Source organism: Macaca nemestrina, chromosome 18 (genome assembly GCF_043159975.1).
Source record: "Macaca nemestrina isolate mMacNem1 chromosome 18, mMacNem.hap1, whole genome shotgun sequence".
Classification (NCBI taxonomy): domain Eukaryota; kingdom Metazoa; phylum Chordata; class Mammalia; order Primates; family Cercopithecidae; genus Macaca; species Macaca nemestrina.
The window spans coordinates 66,125,782-66,142,586 of record NC_092142.1 but is presented as its reverse complement, the minus strand read 5'-3'; the positions used below and the strand labels follow the sequence as shown (position 1 = coordinate 66,142,586).

General features: G+C 40.2%; 1 protein-coding gene across 9 annotated transcripts in view; it reads right to left on the bottom strand.

The window, feature by feature from the left end:
- Nucleotides 1–1,246: 1,246 nt before the first annotated feature.
- Nucleotides 1,247–16,805, bottom strand: part of LOC105491446 (core-binding factor subunit beta) — a 79,626-nt gene continuing 64,067 nt past the window's right edge. For 6 of the 9 annotated variants that reach the window (XM_011757928.2, XM_011757926.2, XM_071084723.1 and 3 more), the window contains one exon: nucleotides 1,247–3,530. In XM_011757928.2, coding sequence (XP_011756230.1) covers nucleotides 3,508–3,530 — 23 coding nt within the window. In that variant the 3' untranslated portion in view covers nucleotides 1,247–3,507. Of the gene's footprint in view, nucleotides 3,531–9,001; nucleotides 9,132–16,805 lie in introns of all 9 variants that reach the window. The other 3 variants (XM_071084720.1, XM_071084719.1, XM_071084718.1) reach the window with 1 other exon arrangement.

Sequence of the window (16,805 nt, the reverse complement as noted above, 5' to 3'; positions counted from 1 at the left end):
ATGGGCACCTGTAATCCCAGCTACTCGGGAGGCTGAGGCAGGAGAATCGCTTGAACCCGGGAGGCAGAGGTTGCAGTGAACTGAGATCGCGCCACTGCACTCCCGTCTGGGCAACAGAGCAAGACTCCATCTCAAAAATCGCTTTCAACTTTGGTGTGTACTCTCTTGGATCACTTGCCTTGGGGGAAACCAGCTACCCTGCTGTGCACTGTCCTATGGAAAGACCCAAGTGGGCATGAAATGGAAGAAGGTCTCTGTCCAACACCTAGCAAGGAACATCTGCCTTTCATCTAGCAGGCTGCAAAGAACCGAGGCCAATTACCACATTAGTGGATTTGAAAGGGGACCTTTCATCCAGCCAATCCTTGAGATGACTGTAGCCCAGGATGACTCTAACCTTGTGAGGAACTCTGAACCAGAACCATTGATCTTAGCTACTTCCAGATTTGTGACTCACCTGTGGGATAATACGTATTCACAGTTTTAAGCTGCTAAGTTCTGGGGTAATGTCTTATGGATAATACAATGGCTTATAGCTTGAAAAGCTCCCTATTGCCAAATGAGGCATAAATCAAGGAAGATATTTTTCACCAAGCAGCCCCAAGATAGCATATTCAATTATGTTTTTAGAAGTGATATACTAAAACCACGCTGTTACTGCTCAATTTTTTGAAATTAAGGGCATGAATCCTCTTTGGAATTTCCCTTGATAGCGTCAATTCAGAATTTAAAGGCATTTTTGTCATTTGCAGTAAGTCTGGTGGTTAATGAGTAAATCTGTTTATTACGGGTCAATCTTAAGGTATACTTCCAAAGAAAAGGGCTTTTCTGTTGTAGGAAAATGCCATGAGTCTTAAGAATGTTTGATATAACACCAGCACAATCAAAATGGCTGTATATTTCCAAAACAACTAGCTTGAAAGATGGAACTAATTTGGATGTGTAATTTAAAATGCTTCCTCCCAACTATCACTATTATGGTCATATCTCACAGGATGGGTAAATCATGCCAGATTTTTTGAAAACCAAATAGACACTGGGGGATTTGTATACCTTGTGACATCTATATTTAAAGTAGTCTTCTTTGGAATCAACAGAAATTACCACTAGATGCCACTGTTGTTGCTTTCTTAGAAATCACTGGGTTAGGTCAGTAAAGAGCCAAGACCCTGTTTTTACTACACAGAAGTTTATTGTGAAAGTAAATTAAACAAACACACAGTATGGCTAATGGAGGCAAAAGCAATCTGGTAGCTTAAGGCAAGTTTTAATGGAGATGAATTTAGAAAAGATGATGCAATGATGTAATTTTGTTTAAATACAGATTATGAAAAAATATCAAACTGCATCAATAACTTAATAGAAGTAGTTTTCAAAGCCTGTACTACTGGAGAAAAAGGGCTCATGATCTTAATGCCAGCATTAAGACAGACAGAAGCAGCACGGTGCTAAATGACAGGAAAATCCAGTATTTACAGAAGGACGGTAATAGGAACATTTAATAGCATTTGATCTTATTTACTGGTGGACTGAAAGCCCTTAGCTAGACAACAGAGGAAAATGTACCATCATCATGTTATTTAAAAAAATTTAACTGCAGAAATAAAAAACCAAGGAGCTCTGTAATAAAGTAACATAAAACACCACTGTAAGGATCACTTAAAAAGCAATTCCCTCAGGGCAAATTAGGGCACTGAGTGTGTAAACATGTGAGCTGTACACCACCAAAACCAACCAAATTCATTCATAGTACTTATAGTTATGCAAGATCAGCATGGCCTTTAATGATGCATTATTGTTTATAACAATTTAAACACACTTCTTACCATGCATGACTTCAAATATATAACAAATATTTTTATTCTGATACAGGATATCTGTTTATGAAATAAGACCTATATACAATGAAAGTAACACCTCCCTCATCAATCAAGTACAGTTATATGCTTTTTAAATGCAATGACCTTATTCAGACTTCAGTTCATTTTCTGAATTGACTGTGTCAGTTTTTCACCCTTAAAATAATGCCATTTTATGATAAAATACATTTTTCAAAAATTCAGAAATGTAGTAACATTTAATAAATGTGACCATGAAAAATATTTGTAAAGAGGTGCCAAATGACTTAGCACTTTTTTCCAGTCTGTATCTAAAAAAAAAAGTTGCACTCAGTTTGACAGTAAGCCTATTTAAAAAATATTCTTACATTAATTTATCTTGAAAGGTTCTATTAATAGTCCTTTTGCAAAATACCATATATATAACTGTGAATGTTTTTTCCAGAATTAATGGAAGAAAATGTATCCTCTGCACAGATGAACATTTTCTCTCTAAAACTAATCTTTCATCATCACCCAGCATGTTTTTACAAAAGCATGCAATATAAAATACACATAAAAGCAGCTATCTTAAACATGATTTTAATATAGTATTACCTTTGTAGCTGATTCATCACTGTCTCCAGTTTAATATGCTGTTACATACATGAAGAAGCTCCAGTATCCCTTTTCTGATTGACTTTTTAAAAAAATCCCTGAATAAAACAGAAGCCAGCCTGTGACTTCTTTAGGCATTTCAGTAGAAGATCATCTATAGAGAATATCTCCAACCAAACTCATGATTACAGAACAGAAGCTAAAACAATCTGGGGCAGAGTACAGAGTTAATACCAATTTAAAACTTCTATGTTTAAAAATAAAGAGCCTGTAATCCCAGTACTCTGGGACGCTGACGCAGGAGGATCGCTTGATGCCAGGAGTTCGAGACCTGGGCAACACTGTGAGACCCTGTCTCTATTAAAAAAAGAAAGAAAGAAAGAAAGAAAGAAAGAGTGCTGATTACTAGCATTTAAAAGGATACTGCAACTTTAATAACTGTAAACTTTGTCAGAAGGCTGTGGCAGACAGCTCTATGCTACTAGGTTTTTAGCCTGTAAATAATGCAAACATCAGCAGTTTTAAAATGCTATAGACTATAAAAACACAAAAGGAAATGGGGCAAACAAAACAAAAAACAAGAATGCTTATCTAAAATGAAGCTGTATAACCAAAACATCTAGAAGTACAAAAAAAAAAATTAGAAAAAATGATTAGAGAAAACCCTCTGATATAATTTTAGTTTCTTGAACTGTTTTTAAATGACATGAACTTTTAAATTAAAGTGGAAGTAAAGGAGCTTTACAAGTAGATAGTTTTAACTCCCTAAAATAATGCCAACAAGGTAAGCTTGCATAGAAAAAAAACTTCAAATTATTACTGGCTACATGCTTAAAAAATCAGAAATGCAGGTATAATCATAGTGCAAAACCATGGCAGTTTGTGATGTCTATTACTGCCTAAGGTTGAGAAACAGACCGCAGTACCTCCAGTTATCACAGTTTCTGGTCTTTTAATCAATTATTTCTGCCAACTAGAAGCAATGTCTATGTAAAGATGGGTGGCACACATCTGCTGTGCTATTAATTAACGAAGTTTGAGGTCATCACCACCACCTAAATTGGAACCAGGACTAGGGTCTTGTTGTCTTCTTGCCTGCAATGACAAAAATCATAATTTGGGGTCAAAAAGTGTTTCGACAATAAAAATGCTAGATATATAAAATACAAGACAGTAGCACATAGAAAAACTTCATAACTAAAAAGTTTTCAACCAATATATTCACATGTAACAGGCAAAAAACAAAACAAAACAAAAAAACAATTAAAATAGTCAGACATATTTTACTAAAGTTTCCTTAACAATCAAGAATAAAAATCATTTTTATTCAAAAGACAATCACCATAAATATGTACTGCATATAAAAGAAGAATGAATCTAGCACTGGGCTCAGTGGCTCATGCCTGTAATCCCAGGACTTTGGGAGGCTGAGGTGGGCAGATCATTTGAGGTCAGGAGTTTGAGACCAGCCTGGCCAAAATGGTGAAACCCTGTCTCTATGAAAAATACAAAAAAATTAGCCGGACATGGTGGCAGGCACCTGTAATCCCAGCTGCTTGGGAGGTTGAGGCACGAGAATCCCTTGAACCTGGGAGGTGGAGGTTGCCGTGAGCTGAGATCACACCACTGCACTCCAGCCTGGATGACACGAGTGAGGTTCCATCTCAAAAAAACAAAAAACAAAAAACAAAAAAAACCAACAACAAATCTATATTTGCAGTTTTGGAAAAGAGTATTTAACACATTAGCCAAGTGCCTTAGAAGCAAACTCTTCCTTTTAGTAACAGCTGACATTTATTGAGTATCAGCTGTCTGCAGGCACTGTTCTAAGTACTTTCCATGAATTAAATAATTTTTTAGAGAGATGAGGTCTTGCTATGTTGCCTGGGCTGGACTACAGTGGCTATTCACAGGTAAGAACATAGCAAATTACAGCCTCAAACTCCTGGGCTCAACCAATCTTCCTGTCTCACTCAGCCTCCCAAGTAACTAGAACTATAGGCACATGCCATAGGATGTGGCTAGAACTAATTTAATCCCTCCCAACAACCTATGACATAAGTGCTATTATTTATCTCTATTTACAAATAAAAAAACTAAGTCACAGAGAAATATATGTTACACTAACTATATGACTGAAAACTGTAGCACTTTATTATGGATAAGGTATTGTCTCGTATGTTAAAAATAGAAATATAAAATTAGAGTCCTTGGTGTACTTATATTCCCAGATTTTTTTTTTTTTGAGACGGAGTTTTACTCTTGTTGCCTGGGCTGGAGTGCAATGGCGCAATCTCCACTCACTGCAACCTCGCCTCCCCGGTTCCAGCGATTCTCCTGCCTCAGCCTCCTCAGTAGCTGTGATTAAAGGCATGCGCCACCACGCCCGGCTAATTTTGTAGTTTACTATTAGTAGAGACGGGGTTTCTCCATGTTGGTCAGGCTGGTCTTGAACTTCCGACCTCAGGTGATCTGCCTGCCTTGGCCTCCCAAAGTGCTGGGATTACAGGTGTGAGCCACCGCGCCTGGCCCCAGATGTATTTTTTGTTTGTTTGTTGTTTTTTTGAGACAGGGTCTCACTCTATTGCCCAGGCTGGAGTGCAATGGCACAATCTCTGCTGACTGCAACTTCTGCCTCCCGGGCTCAAGCAATCCTCCCACCTCAGCCTCCTGAGTAGCTGGGACCACAGGCACACGCCACCACACCTGGCTAAATTTTGTATTCTTTGTAGAGACAGGGTTTCACCATGTAGACGGGGCTGGTCTTGAACTTCTGGGCTCAAGCCATCTGCCTGTCTTGGCCTCCCAAAATGCTGGAATTACAGGTGTGAGTCACCATGTACCACCCAGATTTTTTTTTTTTTTTTTGAGACGGAGTCTCGCTCTGTCGCCCAGGCTGGAATGCAGTGGTGCCATCTTGGTTCACTGCAAGCTCCACCTCCTGGGTTCACGCCATTCTCCTGCCTCAGCTGCCCAAGTAGCTGGGACTACAGGCGCCTACCACCACACCCGGCTAATTTTTTATATTTTTAGTAGAGACGGGGTTTCACCATGTTAGCCAGGATGGTCTCGATCTCCTGACCTCGTGATCCTCCCACCTCGGCCTCCCAAAGTGCTGGGATTACAGGTGTGAGCCACCGTGCCTGGCCCAGATATATTGTTATAACAATATTTAACAATTAAGAAGCTTCACTAGGTCTATGAAATAAAAATTAGAAAAAAAAAAAACCACTCCCTGTTGATCACACACCTCTGTTTTATAAAAAAAGAGGCTTGACAATTATAAACACCGAGATTTCAAGATTCACTTTAAACATTCCTATTTAAACCACTTAGGTAAATTACTTAATAGGGAGACTATATATATATATATAGTTTCCTTCTCAAATTCTAATATGTGGTTATTCTGTAAGTTTTCTTTACTGCCTCCAAATGTTGGCCAAGCACAAACATCTGTTTGTATCCAGAATCTGTACTAAGTACTTTCCATGAAAGTGGAAATATTATTATTATTATTATTTTGAGACAGAGTCTTCTCTGTTCCCCAGGCTGGAGTGCAGTAGTGCAATCTCAGCTCACTGCAACCTCCGCCTCCCAGGTTCAAGTCATTCTCCTGCCCAGCCTCCAGAGTAGCTGGGATTATAGGCGTGCACCACTACACCTGGCTAATTTTAAAAATATTTTTAGTAGAGATGGGGTTTTGCCATGTTGGCCAGGCTGGTCTCGAACTCCTGGGCTCAAGTGATCCACCCACATCAGTCTCCCCAAAGTGCTAGGATTACAGGCATGAGCCACCATGCCCGGCTGAACTAATTTTTTTTAAGAGATGACGTCGGCTGGGCACAGTGGCTCATGCCTGTAATCCCAGCACTTTGGGAGGTCAAGGTGGGCAGATCACCTGAGCTCAGGAGTTCGAGACCAGCCTGGCCAACATGGCAAAACCCCATCTCTATTAAAATACAAAAATTAGCTGGGTGTGGTCGTGGGCACCTGTAACCCCAGATACTCGGGAGGTTGAGGCAGGAGAATCTCTTGAACCTGGGAGGCGGAGGTTGTGGTGAGCCGAGATTGCGCCGTTACACTGCAGCCTGGTCAACAGAGTTGAAACTCTGTCTCAAAAAAAACCAAAAAAACAGAAACAAACAAACAAACGAAAGACAAAAAACAAAAAAAGAGATGAGGTCTTGCAGTGCTGCCCAGACCGGAGTGCAGAGGCTATTCACAGGCACAAACACAGCACCCTACAGCCTCCAACTCCTGGGCTCAAGTCCTCCTGCCTCACCTTCCCAAGTAGCAAGAGTTTTCCTATGTTAGATAACGGCAACTCCATTTTACCAGTTGTTTGAGCAAAAAGCTTTCCTCTGTCGCCAGGCTGGAGTGCAGTGGCACAATCTTGGCACACCGTAACCTCCGCCTCCTGGGTTTAAGCAATTCCTCTGCCTCAGCCTCCTAAGTAGCTGGAACTACAGGCATGCACCACCACGCCTGGCTAATTTTTTGTATTTTAGTAGAGATGGGGTTTCACTATGTTTGCCATGATGGTGGTCAGCCCTCCTCAGCCTCCCAAAGTGCTGGGATTATAGGCGTGAGTCACCGCGCCCAGCCTTTTTTTTTTGAGACAGAATTTCACGCTTGTTGCCCAGGCTGGAGTGCAATGGCCTGATCTCAACTCACTGTATGTAACCTCAGCCTCCCAGGTTCAAGCAATTCTCATGCCTCAGCCTCCTGAGAAGCTGGCATGTGCTACCATGCCCAACTAATTTTTTTTTTTTTAAGGAGAAACAGGGTTTCACCATTTTGGCCACGCTGATTTTGAACTCCTGACCTCAGGTGATCCGCCTGCCTCGGCTTCTCAAAGTACTGGAATTTACAGGCGTGAGCCACCAAACCCGGCCTCTTTCTTAAAATTTTGATATATTTCTCTAGCATGTTTTAACTGCTTTTGTAAGCAGAATGGACAATGACTAAATTTTAGCACATTCTTTTCAATTAAATAGGTTATAGTGCATAATCACAGACTGAAAGAGTTGCGGAATACATATGCATGAGAAAAGCAATTTATGTTCCATACACAATCAATGCTAAACGTAGTGTAAGGACAGATCAATTCTGCAAAATCAGAGATGGTGATATAAGCATCTGCTTTCAGTCAATGAAGGTTAGAAAGGGGCTGAGCAATGAAGAAACACTGAGAAAAAATCAATCCTAATTATATATGTACAAATCACTACTAACCTACCAACAATACTTTGTGAAAAGAGTATTTCAGCTTTTGTGTCTTGGGGCAAAAGTAATTTTCGAATTATTTTAATAATAACAGGATTACTCCAAATATATGACAAAGAACAGTCATCAGCAGCTGGAGCTTTCCCTACTCGTCACAGCTGCACAGAAATAGCCATGGATTTGTTTAAAATATTACATTTTTGATAAAAGCACAGAGAACAGGAGTAAAGAAAAGTTGTTTTGCTATTATTTTTGGGTTTCGTTTCTATTTACATTGTGAAGGCACTGAGGAAGATGTAAGGAAAGACACTGTGATGAAGAGTCAAGAGTAGGAACAAAAAGGAGGGGCCCGGGGGCATGGTGCCTCATGCTAGTAAATCCCAGCACTCTGGAGGCTGAGGTGGGAGGATTGCTTGAGCCCTGGAGTTTAAGACCAGCTTGGGCAACATAGTGAGATCCCCATCTCTTAAAAAAAAAAAAAAAAAAAAGAGGGAAGAAGTCTAACAGTACAAATGAGAGAAGAGGGAAGAATGAGATATCTGGGAGGACATTTAATGCTAGAAGGGAAGATGTATTGACTGTCATATGAAGGAAACAAATACAGACACAGATTTAGATTCAGTAAAATAGCTTCCATAGGACTAGAACTTAACAGCTGAATAAGCAGCTGCCTTAAGAAGCAGGACTTCTTACTGTGGCAGTTTTCTAATGAAGGCTGGATGTTTTTGAAGGATTTCCTCTATGGGTAAATAAACTACACTACATGATGGCAAGGAAACTCTGAACTCCATCATCCTAAAAGCATAAAGTTTGTAATTTCTAGTTTCCTTCTCCTTAGTCATAGGCCCTTGATTCTAACCTTTTAATAACAGTTATTTCAGAATTGGAGTTTTAATATAAAGCACACATCCATGAGTCTGATTTCAGAACACAAATCTGTTCTTAGTATTTATGAAGAATTAATCTCAACATTTTGTGCTACAGATCTCTTACTACCAGTTGCTCTCCTGTTTTCTCTCAGTATATCATCTCCCAGGAACAAGGCAAATAGAGTTGCTAGGAGGTAGTCATGAGATGACTCCAAATGAGATGAAAGAACAGACACTAGCAGCTTGAGTTTTCCCTACTGGCCAGAGCTATGCAGAAACAGCCACGAGGAGGGGGTATCCAGAATGAAGAAAATTTCTTGGTTGATCTCCATTCTTTTAATATTGAAATCTCAAAAAAAAAAAAAAAATTGCTGAAAACTCTTCATGGGAAAATCCCCTAACAACAACAACTACATTTTATTGAGTGTGTACTATGTCCAGATACTGCAGTATTCACTTTATGTTTGATACCTGGCTAAAAGAACGGCTGGGCGTGGTGGCTCATGCCTACAGTTCACAGCACTTTCGGAGTCTGAGGTGGAACAATTACTTGATCCCAGAAGTTCAAGACCAGCCTGAGTGACACAGTGAGATCCTGCCCCTACAAATAATTTTCAAAAGTTAGCTGGGCATGGTAGCACATGGCTGGAATTCCAGATACTTGGAAGGCTGAGGCATGAATTGCTTGAGCCCAGGATATTACGGCTGCAGTGAGCTGTAAGACTGCAACACTCGGCTCACGCCTGTAATCCCCACACTTTGGGAGGCCGAGGCGGGCAGATCACCTGAGGTGAGGAGTTCGAGATCAGCCTGGCCAACATGGTGAAACCCCATCTCTACTAAAAATACAACAATTACTCAGGCATGGTGGTGTGCACCTGTAATCCCAGCTACTTGGGAGGCTGAGGCAGGAGAATCACCTGAACCCAGGAGGCAGAGGTTTCAGTGAGCTGAGATCCGGCCACTGCACTCCAGCCTGGGAAGCTGAGTGAGACTTTATCTCAAAATAAACAAACAAATAAATAAATGAAATTCAGGGGGAAGGAAGGGAGAAAAACAAAATTCTGAACATAGAATTATAGAGTTTTAGAGTGGCAAAGTACTTGAGAGATCTAATTCAACTCTCACTGTGCAGATGACAGCCTAAGATTAAGGTTAAGTGATTTCCCCTAAGTAACATGGTTGGAGGCAGAGTTAGAACACAGAATGAGACCTATGGAAAAGATGAGCCTTTAACTTACAATTGGCATTAATGTCAGCCTCCTTAGTCACTGCTAGTTCTCCCTATTGCTAAGTCTGGAGGAGACGCACAGCACAATTTTTTTTTTTTTTTTTTTTTTGGAGACGGAGTCTCGCTCTGTCGCCCAGGCTGGAGTGCAGTGGCGCGATCTCGGCTCACTGCAAGCGACGCCTCCTGGGTTCACGCCTTTCTCCTGACTCAGCCTCCCGAGTAGCTAGGACTACAGGCGCCTGCCACCATACCCGGCTAATTTTTTGTATTTTTAGTAGAGATGGGGTTTTATTTACCATGTTAGCCAAGATGGTCTCGATCTCCTGACCTCATGATCCGCCCACCTCGGCCTCCCAAAGTGCTGCGATTACAGGCGTGAGCCACCGCGCCTGGCCTCAAAGCACAAATTTTAAGTCCCAACATGAGAGAAAGGAACGCACTTTCCCCAAACTCATTAAAAAGGTTAAAAAGCAGCCATAAAAAAGAATGAGTTCATGTCCTTTGCAGGGACATGGATGAAGCTGGAAGCCATCATTCTCAGCAAATTAACACAGGAACAGAAAACCAAATACTGCATGCTCACACTCATAAGTGGGAGTTGAACAATTAGAACACATGGACACAGGGAGGGGAACACCACACACAGGGGCCTATCGAGGGGTCGGGGGGAAGGGGAAGGAGAGCATCAGGAAAAATACCTAATGCATGCAGGGTTTAAAACCTAGATGATCGGGAGGCTGAGGCAGGGGAATCGCCTGAACCCGGGAAGTGGAGGTTGTGGTGAGCCGAGATGGTGCCATTGCACTCTGGCCTGGGCAACAAAAGTGAAACTCTCTCTCAAAACAACAACAACAACAACAACAACAACAAAAACCTAGATGATGGGTTGATAGGTGCAGCAAACCACCATGGCACAGGTATACCTATGTAACAAACCTGCACATTCTGCACATGTATCCCAGGAAAATTTTAAATATAAAGTAACATTTTAAAATGAAATAGTGGGAATTTACATTTCTGGGCTGGACCACGATGGCTCTATCACTTTAGCTATGTGACCTTAGGCAAGTTTCTTATCCTCTCTTAACTTCGGTTCCTCAAAATGAAGATGTAACTTACAAGAGCATTTAAAAAGCAAATATAAAGACAAAATTATAATGTATTTACTGCCTGGCATATAGGATGCACTCACGATGCTGTTATTATAATAAAGTTGCTCATCACTTCACATTTACATTTATGAACTTTTCAAATAACTACTCAAATGTTGAAAAATCCATATCCTGCAGATAAAGTTTTAGAAACTAAAACAAGGCTAAAACAAAATAAATCTTAATAAAGTCTATAGCTCCTCTGATAGAAAACCAAGACTCTCTTCCTCTGGTAGTGGGGGAAGTCAGATTTCGTATCCTTTTCCTCGTTCATTAATCCTCTTCCGATTCTCATTCTCAGTCTGAGTTCATACTCCCAGTTCATTCTCATCTATTGCCATTACCCAAAACACAATCCCAGGAAGGCCTAGTACAGACATGTTCTCATGTTGATTTGTCCATACACAAGAAAGAATAGAGTTAAATAATTTGAAAACTGAAGTCTTTGCAAATTTAAAATAAATAGAGGCTGAGATTTTTTTCTTGGACCACACAGAATTGAAGGCCCCAAAACTATGCAAAATACAAATACAAAAACCACATAAAACTTTTTGCCTGTTTTTATTTCCAAATAGTTTCCACATAAAATTCTCCTATGATTTGAATTGTATTAAAATTGCTTATAGTAGGATAAACAATAATTTACCCATTCTCTGACATTAAAGACAACCATTTATTTGCTGCCACTTTATAATCTAACCAAATGTAGGCATTTTTAAGATAATAGAGAAGATATCTTTAAGCACCCTGTCACCTTGGAGCTGAGTTAAAAGCCAAGAGTGCTATATCACAGTTTTAGGTCAAGAGGCCAATAAAGTTGAAGGCAGTCTCTAGAAACAGAGACTAGTGTACAAGTTGCTATCTTTCCAACTTAACTATGATCAGAGCGTGAAATCTGTCCTTTATTAACCTCAATCTTCCTTCACAAAAGACATCTGAATTAGTTATAGACATATATACCCCAAAAAGAAAGGCCATGGGAAACATGTCGACATTTTCAGATCAAGGAAGGATTCTCAGAAAAGGCACTAGGATGCTTCTATATGGCAACAGATGCCAATGGACAACATTTCACAAAAGTAACGTCTGTGATTATTTTTTCTTTTTAAAAGCCTTCTTTTTATACAAGTACAGATTAGCGCCCAAATTGTTAAGTATGTAATGATGAATTTTCACAAAGCGAACACACCCACCTAACTAGTATCCAGGTCAAGAACTAACATTACCAGAATGTGGGAAGTTCTTTTCATACCCACTTCTAGTCACTACTCAACCCCCAGAGTAACTGGTAGCCTCCAACAGAGCCAAGAAAAGTCCAAAATCCTTTACTGGTTGTTTCAAAAACCAAACCAACCAATCCACCAAACAAAAAACACCATAATCTAAAATAGCTTGGCAAAATAGTATCTTTGACTTTCGAAATCTAAAGTTAGGACGTGACTACTTTTACTGCTTTCCTGCCACTCCAGATATGTTGTGATCCAAGTGCACAGAAAGGAGGGGTAAAGAAACTGGCTTCCACTGAGTCCCCATTCTAAGCCTCAGATACTGAGCTCTGCAACAACCTGGGAGGGAGGTTTTAGTGATGAGGCTCAATGAGAATAAGCAACCTTCTCAAAGCTATGTGGCAACAAGTAGTGGAGCCGGGATGCAAAACCTTGTGCTCATTCCACTACATCCAGAGTCCTCGTTATGTTCTGCCACCCACTGGGTTCCATAAAAACACCCCCAGGGACACCGGAGGGACACCAGAACAATCCCTACCCTGGCTTTGCCCAGAGCAGTGCCTTTAAAAAAAATTATTTTATACAGTGGGGCTCTGTATACAATTTCAAATGAAGGAAGGGTTTCACATAAAAACAGCCTATATGCCAGAGAATATAGATAGCAAGATCTAGAATCTTCTGTTTTCATTATTCTGTGTAATACTAAAAGCAAATTCTGTTTTTTTTTTCTAAATAGGTAATTAATGATACAAAATTCATAAGGTATAGAAGATATACAGTGAAAAATAATAATTTGCTTATTTTGTCCCCCAGATATCTGGTTCTCCCCCATAGTTTCTAGTTCCAGTTTCTTACATATCCTACTAGAGAATGACTATGCACATTCAAACAAAAATCACCCACGGAGTAAGAAAAATACCCAGAGAGTAAGATATTATACACAGTATTCTGTACCTTGTGTATATCATTTTAATGTATATCAGTGATTTAAGAGTATTTGGTAAAGGTTACTAACATAAACAATGCTTCTGCATTTCACTATAGTTTCTCATTTCAAATTAATGATAATCTGCCATTACCTCTGAAAGGTAACGAAAATATTGTACGGCCGGGCGCGGTGGCTCAAGCCTGTAATCCCAGCACTTTGGGAGGCCGAGACGGGCGGATCACAAGGTCAGGAGATCGAGACCATCCTGGCTAATATGGTGAAACCCCGTCTCTACTAAAAATACAAAAAAACTAGCCGGGCGAGGTGGCGGGCGCCTGTAGTCCCAGCTACTCTGGAGGCTGAGGCAGGAGAATGGCATGAACCCGGGAGGCGGAGCTTGCAGTGAGCTGAGACCTGGCCACTGCACTCCAGCCTGGGCGACAGAGCGAGACTCCGTCTCAAAAAAAAAAAAAAAAAAAAAAAAAAAGAAAATATTGTACTACTGAAATAGGCGTTTCCAGAAAAATGAGAAGAAGAAAACACTAAATCCTATCATGAAGGATTGAAAACTTTCTAAATTTTACACATGGTGAAACGGAAGCATGCTCAAGGAATTTTAGAATTAGTTTCAGGTTAAAAGACACTGGTGAAAATTAAAACCCCTTGGGCCACCAACCACTTGGAGTTCTACTTCCCCCTCTTAGTAATCTTAACCTTACACATAGATTAAATACTCAGGAGCACCACTGTTACAAGTTTAGAATGGCAGGGCTGGAGGCCTCAGAGGTTATCCAAACAGTGGAGGACATCCCTAAGCCTCTGTGCTGCCAGGATCTCAAGCTTCCACAGGCCGTTTACTGAGTTGCTGCCACCCACGAGTTACCACTGTTCTCTGGCCCTCCTCTCCAGCCAGGCATCAGGACCACCCACTAGAACCATTATTATTCTTTTCTGCCTCAGCCTTTTCTATTCCAGGCAAAACGGTTCTTAATCCCTCCTGGCAGATTTTATTTTTTGGCTTAAGCATCTTTATGGGTGGTGTGGAAATTAATTTGCCAGCACTAAGCTGTATTTGTGCAGGCCTCCTGGTTAGGAAACTGGTTTAAATACTCACTTTTTCTTCCATTAACCAAATATTTGAGGGAGAGCAAGTCAATTAATTTTTTGGAGATTCTCAGTTTCATCAACTGTAATAATGTTAGATTAGATGACGTTTGAATCTCTAAAGATACCTGAATTACAGAGGGGAAATAACATTTTTCTCCGATATTCTCTTTTTAGGGAAAAAAAGGTAAACTGCAAGAAAATAAGCTGACATTAGGAATTTTTTATGGATGGAAAAAAAAGAGAAGCAAAATACATACACACAAAGTGCCAAAAGACACACAAACCCCAAATTCCACTATGTGATTGCCAGTGCATGCGCTGGAATCAGATTCCAGCCCAATTTTCTAGATGACAGTTCTCTACAAGAACTGATGTTTTAAATTACTGCCATAAGGGACTACAGGATCTTAAATCATTGATGAAAATATAACTGTTTTCTCTATGCTCTAGGTCATAATGCAGGGAAAGTGCTCTGAAACACTTCAGAGAACTAAAAGGATGTTCTTGTTAGCCGAATAATTCAATTAACTGGAACCAGCATTATGGTGGAGCTTTTAGTGCTAAAGAAGTACTTTAGAGCTATTATTTACTGTAGGCATACACATACCAACCATCATACTAAGTGCTTTACAAGCATTTTCCCATTTAATACTCAATTTCTGTGAGAAAATTAGGGCTCGAGGCAAGTGATAGAGCAGGAATCTCAACTAGGCCTGACTACAAAGCCCATGCTCTCAATTACTGACCAAAAAACAAGTAGAAACAATCTATCTGAGCAAGAAATTATGTGACATTTCTATCAACAGACTATATTTCTGTTCATATATACATATAAACTCACATACCAAAATATACTTCCAACATTTTAAATTAGAAAAATCAAATTAACCATGTATTTATTTTATTTTTTTTTTTTGTGGGGTCGGGGAGACAGGGTCTTGACCTGTTGCCCAGGCTGGAGTGCAGTGTCACAGTCATAGTTCACTATAGCCTTGACCTCCTGGGCTCAAGCGATCTCCCACCTAGCCTCCCAAGTAGCTGGGAACACAGGCACACGCTACCATGCCCAGCTAGTTTTTAAATTTTTTATAAAGACAAAGTCTTGCTATGTTGCCCAGGCTGGTCTTGAACTCCTGGGCTCAAGCAATCCTCCCTCAGCCTCCCAAGGTGCTGAGATTAAAGGTGTGAGCCACTGCAATTTAGAAGAGACAATTCTTAGTCAATTAATCTAGAGTTTTACGTAAAGCAAAATATATACAAAAGCTTTCAATAGTTGTTCCATTAATTGTCAAATAGTTAATCTCCAAATATAATACAGCTGAAGAGCACTTTTTAGAAAATGATTCCTATATTCATTTAAGGCCATGTTAGCTTGCTCCAGAAATACTGACCAATCACACTCTCTGACTTGGCAGGCTCTCTTACTCCTCCATGCCTTTGCATACACTGTTTGTCCTGCCCAGAATGCTTTCCCCAACTTGTCCAGCTGGCAAAACACATTCTTCCTTCAAATCCCTCTAAATGTACTATCCTGTGAATCTCCCAAGCAGAGGCAGACTTAAGCTTCCTCTACACTGCCGCTGTCCCCTTTTTGAACCTCCATTATGTACGGTGGTTGCAAAAGTACACTGCAATGATCTGTTTATCCATCATTTTCCCTCAAGACTGAGAGTTGATCAAAGACAGAAACAATGCATTTTAATCTATATATTTCTCAGTCCCTAATGCAGAATACAGCCCAACACACTTGGGGTTTATTACTTTACTTAACTAGTTAATATAAACCAACAGATTATATTTAGAATCTTTCCCGACACCATCAATATGTATTATCTACTTGAACTATCCTAGCAGGCTCTCCTATAATTCTAGTTTTCAGACAGTCAGGATAGGGGCTGTTTTTTGAAGATACAATGAACAACTAAGCAGTGTACAAAGCATTGTGGTAGGTAATGTGGAAGACACAAAAATCAGGGGCTCCATCTCATGGGATTGCCATAAAGTGGAGGGCACTAATGTTTATAATTGTTTCAACATGTTATAGTAGAAATAAAAAGTGCTACAGAGTGGAAGGGCTTTATGATTATGATTAAGAAGACTGAGAAAGGTCTGACATTTAACGACAACATTCAGGTTGGGCCTTGACGGACAGAAAAGAACATTCTACATCAGGGAACAAATGGCATGAGCAAAAAGGTTCAGAATTATAAAAAATGTATATTATACATTTTAAAGCTTCTAAATTTTACAGATATAGAATGAAAGGGCATGGTGTGGAAGTCTTGTATTCACATATGAAAATCACAAGAATTATAACAGCATCAAAGAAAACAAATATATCACATATATCCCTCCATTTTCTTCCCTCAGCTAACAAGTATTCTTGGGGACATCCTCAGCTGCTATCAGCCCATTAGATTAACTAACTCACTGACAAAGAGATCTAGCAATCACTAAAAGATACTAAATTTTAGGCTGTGTGCAGTGGTTCACACCAGTAATCCCAGCACTTTGGGAGATCAAGGAGGGAGAACCGCTTGAGCCCAGGAGGTTGAGGCTACAGTGAGTCGTGTTCGCACCACTGCACTCCAGCCTGGGCAACAGAGTGAGACCCTATCTCCCCCCCCCCCAA